The sequence below is a fragment of the Leptonychotes weddellii genome, chromosome 9, assembly GCF_054177405.1.
Source record: "Leptonychotes weddellii isolate Sample4059 chromosome 9, ASM5417740v2, whole genome shotgun sequence".
In the NCBI taxonomy this organism is placed as follows: Eukaryota; Metazoa; Chordata; class Mammalia; order Carnivora; family Phocidae; genus Leptonychotes; species Leptonychotes weddellii.
In genome coordinates this window covers 65,889,581-65,904,934 of record NC_138377.1, presented here as the reverse complement: position 1 = coordinate 65,904,934, position 15,354 = coordinate 65,889,581, and the positions used below count along the sequence as shown (strand labels likewise).

At 40.7% G+C, this 15,354-nt stretch overlaps 1 protein-coding gene across 1 annotated transcript; it reads right to left on the bottom strand.

The window, feature by feature from the left end:
• Positions 1-425: 425 nt before the first annotated feature.
• On the bottom strand, positions 426-15,291 carry RAB2B (RAB2B, member RAS oncogene family). The gene is made up of 6 exons (XM_081830789.1): positions 15,079-15,291; positions 14,781-14,852; positions 12,339-12,406; positions 4,805-4,887; positions 4,294-4,386; positions 426-573 (listed from the first exon to the last, which is right to left on the bottom strand). Exons 1-6 carry the CDS (start codon positions 15,122-15,124, stop codon positions 441-443), a joined length of 495 nt encoding a protein of 164 aa, XP_081686915.1. The 5' UTR covers positions 15,125-15,291; the 3' UTR covers positions 426-440.
• Between the last annotated feature and the right edge of the window lie 63 nt (positions 15,292-15,354).

The window sequence follows — 15,354 nt, the reverse complement described above, 5'->3', positions numbered from 1 at the left end:
TAAAAATACAGAAGCACCTGCCCCTTGCCCAAGTCTCTGTTTCAAAAAGAAAAAAGGGAGTATATGGTATTTTGATAACAAAGATGTTCCCTAGATTGGCACCTTCTCCAAATAAAACAAACATGCTCTGTTTTCAATTAATTACTGAAGATACAGTCAATAGCAGGCTTCAGAATGACTACAGTAGAACCCATGAGATCCTCCAACTAAAATATTTACAAGGAACACTGGTGTCTAATCCACACTTACCAATTAATGTTACACAAGGCAAAAGTAAAACTCCACTGTAGGAATCAAGGCAAAACAAAAAAAAGGACAATTCCCTTAAAGGGAAACATGGTCAGTGTGACCAAAAGACATCGTTTCCTTAGCTATGGTCTTATAGAAGAAAATTCTGAATAAAAGAATAAAGATATGGGGTCATCTCTCAAAAGCTTTCCCTACTTTTTCCCAAGTAGTACCTCTTCAACATTGCAGGCTGTTTTGGCTGACGTTTCCATAAAGATAAGTCCATGCTCCCGGGCAAAGGCCTCTCCTTCTTCTCTCTTCACATCCCTACGGGACTCTAAGTCACTGCAAGAGATTAATTGGGGAGATAACTAAAAAAAGATCCAAGTGAAAGAAGAAACTCTTATTCTAAAAGATTCCCATGGTTGTTTCAACCAGCAGATAATACACGAAGAATGTAGATCCTACACGATTTTCTCTTAATACAGGGTTACTGATTTCTGTAGCTTCTTGGAAAATGGTTCTTCAAATTCATGACAGTTGCTGCATGGTTGAGGATAATACCTTACTCTTTTATAGAGAAAAAGGTTTATAGTTAGGCAAGCCCCATAGTTACTCAAGGCTTACTGTGGCCCATGCTGGAATGAGATCCAGTAAGAGCCAAGAAAGAAGATGAAAGGGAAATTCCAGTTGTTAGAAAGCAGAAAAGTCATAGATGCTCCATCTTCCTCTTTTACTGGAATCAACCCAAGAATAGAGAATGCCAGGAGTAAGGAGAACACAGCTGCCTTAATTCTCACTAGTCTCATTATTAACATATATAATAGCAGCTTGCCACCAGGGAAATGAAAGACTTAGGACAAAAATTTATTTTATTTATTTATTTTTTTTTAAAGATTTTATTTATTTATTCATGAGAGATAGAGAGAGAGAGAGGCAGAGGGAGAAGCAGGCTCCCCGCAGAGCGGGGAGCCCGATGCGGGACTCGATCCCAGGACCCTGGGATCATGACCCGAGCTGAAGGCAGACGCTTAACCGACTGAGCCACCCAGGTGTCCCTAGGACAATAATTTATAAAGTTAGGTGGTATGAGGGGAAAAAAGATAAAGTCACAGACTGAGAAAGAGAATCAGGTGGCATGGAAAGACTTTATGACAAGACAGGATAAAAGGCTACAGACGAAGGTAAGGATGGACTGTCTGATTTTCATTTTTCTAACTGGAAATTTGCATTTCAGAGATTTCCAGTTTTCCAACCATGAAAAGAAATCAAAGAGTAAGCTCACTGAGGAACAACAAATCTATAAAATATGTATTTATCATTCACCAGCTGTGTGAAGACCAGGGAAGAACTACCCATCTAAATGTCTACCTCTAGCCCAGCTAGCTGCTCCTCTAAGCTCCAAATCTCTTGTCCATTTGTCTGTTCTTCATTTCCAGCCTGATGTGTAAAAGGCACCTGACACATACATCAAAACAGAACTTCATCTTTTCCCCCAAACTACTTCTGCCCCAGGCTTCCACATCTCCATATAGGACAGAAGCTAAATCCAGGATGTCATAATTTTAACAGCTTTTCCTTCTTCACTCCAAACACCCAATTCATCCCAAAGCGAGGTACTTCCAAAATGCACCTTAACACCATCATTTTCCCTCTCTCTGGTGTCATCACCCGAGTCCATGCCACCATTCACATTTAGACTACTGAAATGAACATCCCACTTCAACCCCTGCTCCCCTCCAGGGTGATCTTTTAAAATCTAATCAAGCCACATCTCTGCTTAAAACTCTTAAAAACTTCCTACTATATTTAGAATAAAATCCACATTTCTTCCTAAGGCCTGAAAGTGCTAGGAGTTCTGGCACCTGCCTAACTTCCCAACCTCATCTTGTACCATTCCCCCTTGATTCAGCCCAACCACACTGATTTCTTTCAGTATCATGACCTTGCCAAGGTTCTTCCCAGTTCAAGGCTTTCAGTTTGCTCCCCCATCTGATACTTTTCTCTTTTTCAAACTGTGCTCACTGAACTCTTACCTATCCTTCAGATTCCAGCTTAACTATCACCCTTAATTAAAAATAGTACCCTGTTACTCTCTTTTATAGTACCTTTCTTCCCTTCACTGCATTTATCACAGTTTGTAATAAGACATAAATCCTTTTATATTTAATATTTATGTCTCCAATAAACTATAAGCTCTATAGGAGCAGGGGTATGACTCTTTCTCGCCTCATACACTCAGGGTCTGGCAAACAGACATTTAGAACACAGTTCAAATAAATGAGTACAGTAAGTCTGTGGCCACAGTTCTCAAACGGTGCACTCTAGGCACTACTACCAACTCACAAGAGTACCACAGGATACTTTTTTTTCTTTTTTTTTTGCCCCAGGATAAATTTTCAAGGGAAACACAGCTAACACTCAACATCAGAACACCACATGAATTATAAGCTTAAGACAGTTAGCAAGGTCACTATCAGATCAAAATAGATCCTGCTCAATATTTGCATATGTTTGTGTAACCTGAATTTCTGGCAGTTGCTGTGATAAAAAGCAAGTACAAAATTGGGGCCCCTGGGTGGCTCAGTCAGTTAAGCGTCCAACTCTTGATTTTGGCTCAGGTCATGATCTCAGGGTCCTGAGATTGAGCTCCACACCCAGCATGGAGCCTCTTTAAGATTCTCACTCTCTAGTGCTGGTGATGCTCAGCACCATGGAGGACAATGGCTGGGAATCCCCTTTGTTTTCCGGGGAGCAGGGACTGCCCAAGGAGCCCTGCCATGTGGCTGCTGCCGGAAACTTGCAACAGGGAACTGTTAGTTCTGAGTGTTCCTGGAGGGAGAAATTGTGGGGAGAGAGGCAGATGAGCACATTTTTAAAAGCTCAGCCTTGGATTCACTCTTTACTCTAGAAGGACGGAGTGAACTTGTGTAAGATATTAACAGATGACTTTTCCACCCTAAATTTATTTTATTTTTTTTAAGATTGTTTGTTTATTTGACAGAGAGAGAGAGAGCCAGAGAGCACAAACAGGGGGAATGGCAGAGGGAGAAGAAGCAGACTCCCCGCTGAGCAAGGAGCCTGATGCGGGGCTGGATCCCAGGACCCTGGGATCATGACCTGAGCCGAAGGCAGACACTTAATTAACCAACTGAGCCACCCAGGCACCCCCGACCCTAAAATTTTTTTTAATGCTTCTTGTAACGATTGGTACGAGATTTAGTGTTTACCTATTTTATTTCATTCTTTAGTTGTAGGTAGGAGTAGAGTGAGCTGCCCTCTCAGGCAGAACCGGCATTGCGGGCAGAGTAGTAGACCTGTTAATTATAAAGTTTATCCCTTAACACTTCGAATCTAGTTTTTTTTGATATATTACCTCAGTAAATTTAAGAGTTTTTTAAAATGTAAATCTAAAGCAATTAAAAGTTTCTCTTTGGGGGGCGCCTGGGTGGCTCGATCGTTAAGCATCTGCCTTCAGCTCAGGTCATGATCCCAGGGTCCTGGGATCGAGCTCCGCATCAGGCTCCCTGTTCAGCGGGAAGCCTGCTTCTCTCTCCCACTCCCCCTGCTTGTGTTCCCTCTCTCTCACTGTGTCTCTGTCAAATAAATAAAATCTTAAAAAAAAAAAAAAGAACGTTTCTCTTTGGGGAGCATGGTGGCTCAGTCTGTTAAGAGTCTGACTTTGGCTCTGGTCATGATCTCAGGGTCCTGGGATCAAGCCCCACATGGGCTCCCTGCTCAGTGAGGAGTCTGCTTGTCCTTCTCCCTCTGCCTGCCGCTACCCTTGCTTGTGCTCTCTCTGTCTCTCTGTTTCTCTCTCTCCTCCTGCAAACCCCAAGCGTGCATTTTCTCTCTCAAAGTAAATAAAATCTTTAAAAAAATGGTTAAAATGGTAAATTCTACCTTATGCATATTTTACATTTATTTATTTATTTATTTATTTATTTATTTATTTATTTACTAAGAGCACCGTAAACTAAAAAAGTTTAGGGACCAAGTGATTCAATGTCCATAGAACACTTACATGACTTCCGGTCCTTATTATTTCTACAAATAAAATTTTACCTCTTATTCCCAATCAGCATGATAACCATGTTGGAGCTGGAGTGTTGCCGGGCATCCTCTAACCAGGAAGTCAGGTGGTTGAAGGTTTCACGCCTACAGCAGAAAAGTTTAAAAGTGGGTCAGAGGTCTATTTCAAAATGCCAAAGTAATTCCAAACACATGGGAAAAGGGGGAAAGCTACATGTCTAAAAGAAAATATTAGAGAAGGCTTTCTTCTTTAGCTTCTCACCAGAACCAGAACACAGAAAAGAAAAAGATTTTGAGGGCACCTGGGTGGCTCAGTTGGTTAAGCGACTGCCTTCGGCTCAGGTCATGATCCCGGAGTCCCGGGATCGAGTCCCACATCGGGCTCCCAGCTCAGCGGGGAACCTGCTTCTCCCTCTGACCCTCTCCCCTCTCATGCTGTTTCTCTCTCTCTCTCTCAAATAAATAAATAAATAAAATCTTAAAAAAAAAAAGATTTTGAGAACATGGGGGAAAGGCTCCCTCCGGCCCAGCCGATCTGACTCACCTTGTGATGTCGTACACCAGCAGTGCTCCAGCAGCTCCCCTGTAGTAGGAACGGGTGATAGAGCGGAAGGATTCTTGCCCAGCCTTGCCCACCAACATGGCAACAAAGAAATCCCAACAAAACCAGATTATTTCCAGAGCAGGGACTTGATCACATTCCACTCTAACACGAAGGACTTAACTTTAAAAAAGAACTTCTATTAAGAAAAGAGAATTAGAGGGGCGCCTGGGTGGCTCAGTCATTAAGCGTCTGCCTTTGGCTCGGGTCATGGTCCCGGGGTCCTGGGATCGAGCCCCGCATCGGGCTCCCTGCTCAGCGGGAAGCCTGCTTCTCCCTCTCCTACTACCCCAGCTTGTGTTCCCTCTCTCACTGTCTGTCTCTCTGTCAAATAAATAAGTCTTTAAAAAAAAAGAAAAGAGAATTAGAGGAAGCAAACGGACTGCCCAAGGAGATGTCCAGGTGGGAAATTAACATTTTTCAACGGAAGCACAGTTGACATTGGGGGTGGGACAATTGTTCCTGTGAGATTGTCCATCAAACTGCTGAGTGTTTAGCATCCCTGGCTCCCAGTCACTAAATGCCAGTAGCACCCCACTGTCAGTGTGACAATCGAAGACATTCTCATATATTTTCCAGTATCTCCTAGGAGAGAACAACTGGAAATAGGACTAGAAACTCAAGAGCATTTCAATCCCCACATGATGCTGAACACATCACATTAACCTATTTATATTCTTTTATCTGTAAAAAGGAAACTTATCTTAGAATGCTAATTCCTTGTCTATTGGAAGTTTCATTCCAATGGGTCAATGTAGAAAAGTAGTCAGATACAAAGCACTTAAATTGGGCATATGCTAATTGACATTTAGTGTTCCACTACTAAAGGTGGGACTACCAAGGGATCTTGTCATAGCAAATAAGAATAAGGAACAGGGAAAGAAGCCCAGGGCCTGGGACAGAGTTTTCCTTTAAAAACCCAACATTCATGGGGCGCCTGGGTGGCTCAGTTGTTAAGCGTCTGCCTTTGGCTCAGGTCACAGTCCCAAGTAGGATCGAGCCCCGCATCAGGCTCCCTGCTTGGCGGGAAGCCTGCTTCTCCCTCTCCCACTCCCCCTGCTTGTGTTCCTGCTCTCGCTATCTCTTTCTGTCAAATACATAAAATCTTTAAAAAACAAAACAAAACAATATTCACACTCTAATCTCATTTCCAAATGGGACCACGATATTTGTAACTGAGCAATTTATTAATGCCCCCATATATTGGGTACTTTTGCTTTCTTGATGGAATAGTTGTGGGTTATTTTTCCTCCTTACAGGCAGCAAAAATACAGGCCTATTATCTTTTAAATAATAATAGCATATTATTATTAATAATATCCTAGGCACTGAATCTGTCCTATTAGAAAAGTTTTCACATTCTTGTACTGGCTTAGTAGGTGGAGCATCTGACTATTGATCTCGGGGTCGTGAGTACATGCTCCACACTGGGCGTAGAGATTGTTCAAATAATAAATCTCAAAAAAAAAAAAAAAAAGAAAAAAGTTTTCACATTCTTTTTTTTTTTTAAAAGATTTTATTTGACACACACGCACACAGCACAAACGGGGAGCGGCAGAGAGGGAGGGAAAAGCTGACTCCCCGTTGAGCAGGGAGCCCAATGCGGGACTCGATCCCAGGACCCTGAGATCATGGCTTGATCTGAAGGCAGGCACTTAACCAACTGAGCCACCCAGGCACCCCAAGCTTTCACCTTCTTGAAATCATTTATTCTCATATCCCTACATAAAGGTTAGGAAGGAAAACTAGTATTCATATTTTAAAGATGGGGAAAAAATGGCCTTCTCATAGTATAAAAACAGTAACAGTGAATACTAACACAAATGGGAAAATTGAAGCTCAAAGGGGTAACTGGCCAAAAGTTATAAAATCTATAAATGCTGAATCCATAATTACACTTAGAATCTTAGTGCATCCTAGCACAAAGATTTATTCTATTAGCCATTACATCATATAATCTAAACCTGGGTTTGAAGGTGAGAAGAGAGTTCCAGTACATTAATTCTAAGGTTATTTTTCCAACAACATGAGATCTCTTTCTACAAGAATCATACAAATGTTTTAGTGAGTTGTGTACCTCTTAGAACACCAAAATCAAAAATAATTCTAAAGAACTTTGTTGGTAATATTAACAATACTTTAAGACTTAAAACATATTTTTCCCCTTTAAGAGCTCACTTAACGTTTTATTTAGTCCCTAATAGTTTTAGGTCTTAAATTATTTGATTACCATTTTGCTTTTACCTTACTTTTTCTCCTCTTCTGCTATGTTGAAAGGCCCCTCCCTCCCTGTGGCCTTCTAGGAACTAAAGGGAAATCTTGAGGGAGGCCTATGTGATGGTTGAAACACATGGCAGCATTTAACTTTAGCAGCTAAAAATACTTCCAGAGGCTCATCAGAAAATGCCTCTTAAAACCAAATCCCTTGAGTGCCTGGGTGGTGGCTCAGTCGATTCAGTGTCCGACTCTTGATTTCAGCTCACATCATGATCTCACAGTCATGGGATCAAGCCCATGTTGGGCTCCCCGCTGAGCGGGGAGTCTACTTTTCTCCTTCTCCCTCTGCCCCCTCCCCCTGCTTGCACGCATGTGCTTGTGTTCTCTAACATAAATAAATAAATATTTTTTTAAAAATCCCTGGGGTGCCTGGGTGGCTCAGTCGGGTAAACATCTGCCTTAGGCTCAGGTCATGATCCCAAAGTCCTGGGATTGAACCCCATGTTAGGCTCCCTGCCTCGCAGGGAGTCGGCTTCTCCCTCTCCCTCTGCCCCACCCCTACTCATTTTCTCTCTCTCAAAATAAATTTTTTTAAGTTAAAAATTAAAAAACAAAAATCAAATCCCTTTACTTCTTCATCTGAGTCCAGTTCATGAACTTTTGTTGAACCAATAACTTAGAAAGAGATGAGTGGTTCAATTTGGGCTGGTCTGTGTTGGTTTGAGGTATCTTTGTCCAACCCCATTAAACAAATCTGAAGCAGCAAAGAATTAAGATGGAGGTATGATATAAGGCATGATAAAGAGAATTAACACCTTTTGAATTTTCTACAAGTGGAAGAATCATATTATGGTTTCAAGATATATACAATTAACCCTTGCATAACACGGGTTTGAATATCTCAGATCCTTTAAACACAGATTTTTTTATAGCACAGCACTGTAAATGCATTTTCTCTCCCTTACGATTTTATTTTTTATTTTTTTTAAAGATCTAGCCATCACTTTTTTTTGTTGTTTTTTAAAGATTTTATTTATTTCATAAAGAAAGACACAGCGAGAGAGGGAACACAAGCAGGGGGAGTGGGAGAGGGAGAAGCAGGTTTCCCACAGAGCAGGGAGCCCGATGCAGGGCTTGATCCCAGGACCCTGAGATCATGAGCTGAGCCAAAGGTAAACGCTTAACGACTGAGCCACCCAGGCACCCCTTATTTTTATTTTTTTATTTTTTTTTTAAGCCCCAATGCGGGGTTTGAACTCACAACCCTGAGATCAAGACCTGAGCTGAGATCAAGAGTCAGATGCTTAACCAACTGAGCCATTCAGGCACCCCTCTCCCTTATGGTTTTTTATGGGTTTTTTTTTTTTTTTTTGAAGATTTTCATTCATTTGAGAGAGAGAGAGAGAGCACACACAAGCAGGGGGAGTGGCAGGGAGAGGGAGAAGCAGGCTCCCTGCCAAGCAGAGAGCCCGATGAGGGGCTCAATCTCAGGACCCTGGGATCATGACCTGAGCCAAAGGCAGACACTTAACCCACTGAGCCACCCAGGCACTGCTCCCTTATGGTTTCCTTAATAACAGTTTCTTTTCTCTAGCTTACTTTATCATAAGGATATAGTATATAATACATATAACATACAAAATATATGTTAATCGATTTTTTATGTTATGGGTAAGCCTTCTGGTCAACAGTAGATTATTAGCAGTTAAGTTTTTGGGGATGCCTTGCTAGGTTAGTCAGAAGAGCATGCAACCCTTGATCTCAGGGTCATGAGTTCAAGCCCAAGCCCCACGTTGCATGTAGAGATTACTTAAAATAAATGAATAAAATTTTTTTAAAAAGTTAAGTTTTTGGGGAGTCAAACGTCATATGCAGATTTTTGACTGTACAGGGGTCGATGTCCCTAACCCCAACATTGTTTTAAGAGTCAACTATCGTTTGAAGTATCAATTCCTACAAAGTCAGAAAGGCTCATGTCCTAAGAATCAAAATGCATTCTGAAATAAAATACAAATGAATTTGGGATTGAGCAGTATTTTATATTAACTACAGTATAACACCTCTTTGTTTAGCATGGGTTATTTGGGCAATTGTATGTACAGAATGAAAAGAGACAAATAATATGGCTCTCTAGGGGCATGTGGCTGGCTTAGTTGGTGGAACATATGACTCTTGACCTCAGGGTCATGAGTTCAAGCCCCACATTGGGCACGGAGCCTACTAAAAAGAAAAAAAAAAGTAATACAGCTCTCTAAATCCTTATCAATAACCAGAACAGTGACAACAAAAAACTTCGGGTAAGCTGATCTCTTTAAAAATTCCCTCATGGTAATCCCTAAATATTTTCACGTAAGATGACTTTGGGAATATGTGAGAGAATGGGGTCAACAAAATGGGAAACCAAGGTGGATAAGCAATGAGTAGATCAGGGCTGACAAGGGAAAAAAGATCAGGCTTACCCAGAAGAGTGCAGACAAGAAACACACTACATCATAGGCAGGAAATCTCTTAAAAATTTCAAGTAGAAAACCAAGTTGTTGTTTTTTTTAAGATTTTATTTATTTGAGAGACAGGATGACAGAGAAAGAGAGAGCATGAGAGGGGGAAGGGTTCAATGGAGAAGCAGACTTGCATCTGAGCAGGGAGCCCGATGCGGGACTCGATCCTGGGACTCCAGGATCATGACCTGAGCTGAAGGCAGTCGCTTAACCAACTGAGCCACCCAGGTGCCCCGAAAACCTAGTATTCTGAAACCTGATCTCTTTTATGGTTCAACAAATATTAGTCTAATCTCAAAACAATTATTAAAAAGAGAACAGAAAACAAGTAGGCCAGTTGCATCACAAGTGACTACCAGGCCATATGGTCCTTGAGGATCCTGTCAACAGAGCAGTGGCTCTCAACTTTCTTATTTTATGATCCACTGTGTCTCATATTACCATGTAAGGAGAAAAAAAAAAAACAACACAAAAGCCAGCAAACCAACACTTAGACACTCTCATAACTGTGACCATAGCACTAACTGGAAGCTATTGGGTCTCCTGGCATGAAAACATCCATTTTCAGAAATGGTAGAGGTTTAAATTAAAAAGGCAGAACTAGCTACTACCAGTCTTGACATATATAGGTTTCACTCTGTCACCTGCTCAGAATTTGTCCTATGGCCTCTTTAGGGGGGCAAATATATCTTTGCGGAAAATATAAAAATTAGGAGATAGTAAAAGGAGAGTTGCAAGATACATACTTGGGTTAATAGTGACAAAGAACCCCTGGGCCCAAACAATGAAAGGAGAAGGGAATGAGTGATGATGAGTGACAGCTGTTTAAGAAATATATGAACTTAACCTTGGCAACAAACATAGAGTGTATCTCTTGGGTTAAGCTGGGAGGAAAAGGCTAGAGACAAAACTAGTCAAAAGAACAAGTTTGAAAGATTCAGAGGTATGTGGCTAGTGCTTCCACTATTAAAGATGTAAAGTCTGTTCAGAAGGGCAAAAGGTGGGCGCCTGGGTGGCTCAGTTGGTTAAGCGACTGCCTTTGGCTCAGGTCATGATCCTGGAGTCCCTGGATCGAGTCCTGCATCGGGCTCCCTGCTCGGCAGGGAGTCGCTTCTCCCTCTGACCCTCCCCCCTCTCATGTGCTCTCTCTCTCATTCTCTCTCTCAAATAAATAAATAAAATCTTAAAAAAAAAAAAAAGGGCAAAAGGTTATTAAAATACTTGCAAATATGACCCAATAATGTACAAAAGAATATGATCCTAGTTAAAAGCACCTCATAAATCAGTGCAACCAAAGGTGGTAACAACCTTGGAGGCCACCAGAAAAAGATTCTGCAAAAAGGGCTTAGAGCAGCAAGTTAACCAGTTGACTTGGGAACAAGAGGGGAGTTAGGGAGGCTGGCCACCATGTAGGAGAAATTCCTCGTATAACTTCGACCCCTCCAAACCTTAACTACCAATAACCTACCACTGACCAGAAGCCTTACCCATAACATATGTCGATCAACATGTTTTGTATGTTATTTCTATTAAATACTATATTTTTACAGTAAAATAAGCTAATGAATAAAAATGTTAAGAAAATATATTTACAGTACCATAGTACATTTATTGAAAAAATTTGCATATGAACGGACCTGCGCAATTCAAACACATGTTGTTCAAGGATCAATTGTACTTTTAAGACAGACACCTGCATGCATAGGGAGATGGAGGATGGGAGGAGGGGAAAGGGAGGAAAAAAAGGAAAAATCACTGTACTGCTTATAGCTATAAGGGCTTCAGCTCTTGAGTTTTGAAAAAAAAACCAGAATGAAAGAATAAGTAAACAAAAACAGATTTTAGCTGAATATTAAGAACTTTGTGCTTGCTTCCTTTAACTTTAAATAAAGATAGAGATATTATTTTCCTTAGAGAAAAGAAAGATACAAATCAAATGAGATAATACACATAAAATCAGTTTATGGGGATAAAACAAAATTATACTAAGTCAGGCTAAATTTTAGCAGTACTACATTTGTCAAATTTTAAAATACGCATAACCTCTGACCCAGAATTTCCATTTCTGGGCAGGCATTCCACAGAAATTCTCAAACTATTTGCATAAAGATGTAGTAATCAAGGACATTCAGTGAAAATTTGCAAAGGTGAAAACTGGAAACCTGAATTTCCGTCATTGGGAGTACAGTTAAACAAATGATGGTACAGACTTTTTATGAGTCTATATAGTTGTTAAAAGGAATGAGGTAGAGATATATGTATCAACACAGAAGTATCCAAAACATAGAAATTATTAAATAAAAAAACTAATTAACATAGCTAGGTCTACTCGGCCATGATTCTATGCATGTAAAACTAACAAGAACAAAACCACTACCATATATTTGTACATGAGTATGTATCTGAACACAAAGAAATCTGAAAGTGTAAGCGCTGAAACATTCACACTGATTAGGCAGAAACCAGGAATGGAAGGAAGAGATTGGTGTGTGTGAAAGGGGACATTCACATTTTACTCTATACACTTATATCGTTTGCTTTTATTTTTACTAGGACAAATTCATACATTACTTGGGTAATTTAAAATAAAAATACAAAGACACGGCATTCAGAATTTTAACTGTAACAGATTAAAGTGAAAACTCTTCCTCTACTCTCATCTTCACCATCAGCCCCACCCTCATGGCCCCTTGCCCCCGCATCAGCCTTTACTGTTCTGTTTGGATCTTGGTCAGGGACTAAGTTATCCTGTTCTCTCTCACCGTATCCCAGATTTGCAGTTTGATTTGTTTTCCATCAATGTTGACCATACGGGCCCCAAACTCCACACCTGTCAGTGAAGAGCAAAAGAAAGGATGTGATTCTCATGAACATCACCCATGTTGAGAGGTTTGTTTTTCCCCAATGTGCCAACTGACTCCTTCTCTGTCTGCACTCAGTACCACTAAGCCCATTACTGCTATTTGCTACAATTAATTTTGTGTTTCTTAAACTTTCATTTTCCTTCTAGAATTAAAAAATTGTAATCTAGGTGATAATGACCCCAGGAACGTAACCAAAAAGCAGATATAGAGATGAAAGTAAGTAAGAAGTAGAAAAGGTGAATGAATTTTTAGTAATGTTAACACTTAAATTTCATTAGGTAATTAATGTTTAATTTGTAACTTTTTAAAAAAAAATCTAAAAATTTTGAAATATTTCCTAACATTTTCTCAAAGTCACTCTCTAATCCAGTATTTTTTTGCAACTCCATGATTTTTTGTTTGAGAAAAGAGCCTAAGAAATAGGTTCCCAAGAATGATACATTTCAGATCTCTTAACTAATTCCCACAGTTCATCAGAAAATAGCCTTCCTCATAGGAGTATGGAAACTGACAGTCTGAATAAAGGTTTTGGTTTACCTGGCATTCATCCTCTTTCAAGTAATGTTAGGACAAAACTTAAAATTGAAGGTCGCTCAAACTGAAAATACTTGATCATAAGTCAATTTGTCCTATGCTCTATTTTTATATAGTATTTTACTAGAGAAATTCTGATTTCCAAGTAAGAAAGAGCACTAATTTAGCTTCTGCTAAAGGGCTGATAGGTGGCCCCCCACACAATATTATCAGGACTCTCTCTCTCAACTGTAAGATGCTGCAGTTAATACGATGTAAAAAATTCTTTTACTACTCTAGACTGCTTCATCAAGAACAGTGATAGCTACTGAAAAAAAGTCACTAGGTTTTTTTTCCCCCCTTTCTGGACAATAGAAATGGAATTTCAGTAGCGAGTTAAAAAATAAAATTTGTTTTTTATGCAACTTCCCCCAGTTATGCACTCAGAGATCCTTATATTTGGCACATATTTTCTATCCAACTGTCTTATCTTGGTATATAAGTCTGAATTCAAAAAGAAACAGAGCCTATACGGGACTCTGGCAAAAACTTGATCAATTCATTCCTCCACTTTAAAATTTGTCATTTGCTCATTACCTTCAGCTGTTTTAGAATTTGGTCCCTAATTTATTCTCTAGCTTTATTTTTTTGCCACTCTTCACTTGAAATTTCATGCTCCAGCCATATTAAATTACTTTGTTTTCCAAAGGTAGTCTGATCTGACATTCCTGAGCATTTGCAAATATTATTCCCTCTTGCCCTGACCACTTTTCCATCTCTACAACCCCTGTGCCTGGCTAACTCCTGTTCATTCAATTTTCAGCCTTTCCAGATAGAGGTCGCAGTCCCTCCTCCCCTTTTACCATAGGAATTTACTTAGTATCTGATCCAGCCCCACCTCCTACATTGGAAGACTATGAATTACTTAAGGACAGGCACAGTGTCTGCCTGGATAGGCACTATGTATCATTAGCACCTATTACACTGTGCTCACTTCATATTAACTTACAAAGATATTTTCCTGTAGATGTTATCCTCTAAATCTTTTTCTAAACCCATTAGTTATTTGGCTCTGAATAAGGTGTTTGGGAGCAGAAGTAGCTTCAGATTTCAATAAGGTGGGATCTGAAAGTAGCGATACGGTAAGGATGGGAGTTAGGGATTTTACCCAGAAACTGCACCTGCATGGCAAGAAGGCTAGTTTCATATACATTATTCATTTAGAGTGGGGTTATGGAGATTATGGGGAAGGGGTTGTTAAAGTCCCAGAAGGCCCCCGCCTTAACACAAATGTGCAGCAAATGTTTATGCCTTCCATGATCACAAGTGTGATTTTGTTATTCTACTACACTCTTTTCTTTAAAGGTCATCTGTTTCATCTACCTTCTAAGTCTGTGAGGGCTCTTCAAATTTACTTCTTCCTCTCCAACACACACAAAAATCTGCATGTTAGTGATCACTTTGAAAAACATACGTGACGTTTGCACTAACTTACCGCAAAACAAGGTGAGTTTTTTAATAAAGCAGTTAAGCTTTCGTGGAATTTTCCATAAACACACAAATTATATTTAGGAAAAAAAAAAACAAAACACGGCAATGAACCCATATCTCACGCCCATCTCTGAAGTTGCCTTTCAATGATTTACTCCCCTTTACACCACTCCCCATTTATCAGCATTTGGTTAGTCACTCTTTATTTACCATAACTTTGGACTAGCTTAAAAATAGAAAAAGGTAACTTTTTACTTCGAATACCGAAGCCTGCTAACTTTCCATTTCAGCTAGTGAGGTTTCGTTACCTCTTCTGGGACAGGCAGATGGACTTACCTATTGTGAGGTCGTGGACAGGCTGGAACCGCTTGTCCGTAAACTGTAGGAGGAGACATGACTTCCCCACACCTAAAAGAGGAAGACGCACATTCTAGGAGTCACGCGGCCCAAGAACAATCTCGAGTCCGGGCGTCCAGGGCTGGGGAAGGGGAGCCCCGAGCCCCGCCCCCGGCCGCCCCGCCCCCGCCCGCTCTTCACTTAATCGCCCAGCCCACTAAATGAGCCCCGCCCCACGCCCCGATTTGTGAACTTCGGATCCCCACCCCAGCCGTGAGGGCAGTCGCCCGCAGGTTACCTGTGTCCCCGATGATGATGTACTTGAAGAGATAAGCATAAGTCATGGTCCCGTTTCCTCTGGATTCCGGGTCCGCCCGACTTCCACAGCCACTTACCTCCGGCCTCTCTAGCCGCACAATCTACCGATCTCTGGCCCCTCTAGCCCAGATCACGTCTCTATTGCTCTCCCCTGAAATCCTCTCTCGATCGGAGCGACTGTAATACCCGGACAGCACCTCCAGGGACGCTTCCAATACTTCTATTTGCCATTATCCCACCAAGCTACAGGGGGCGG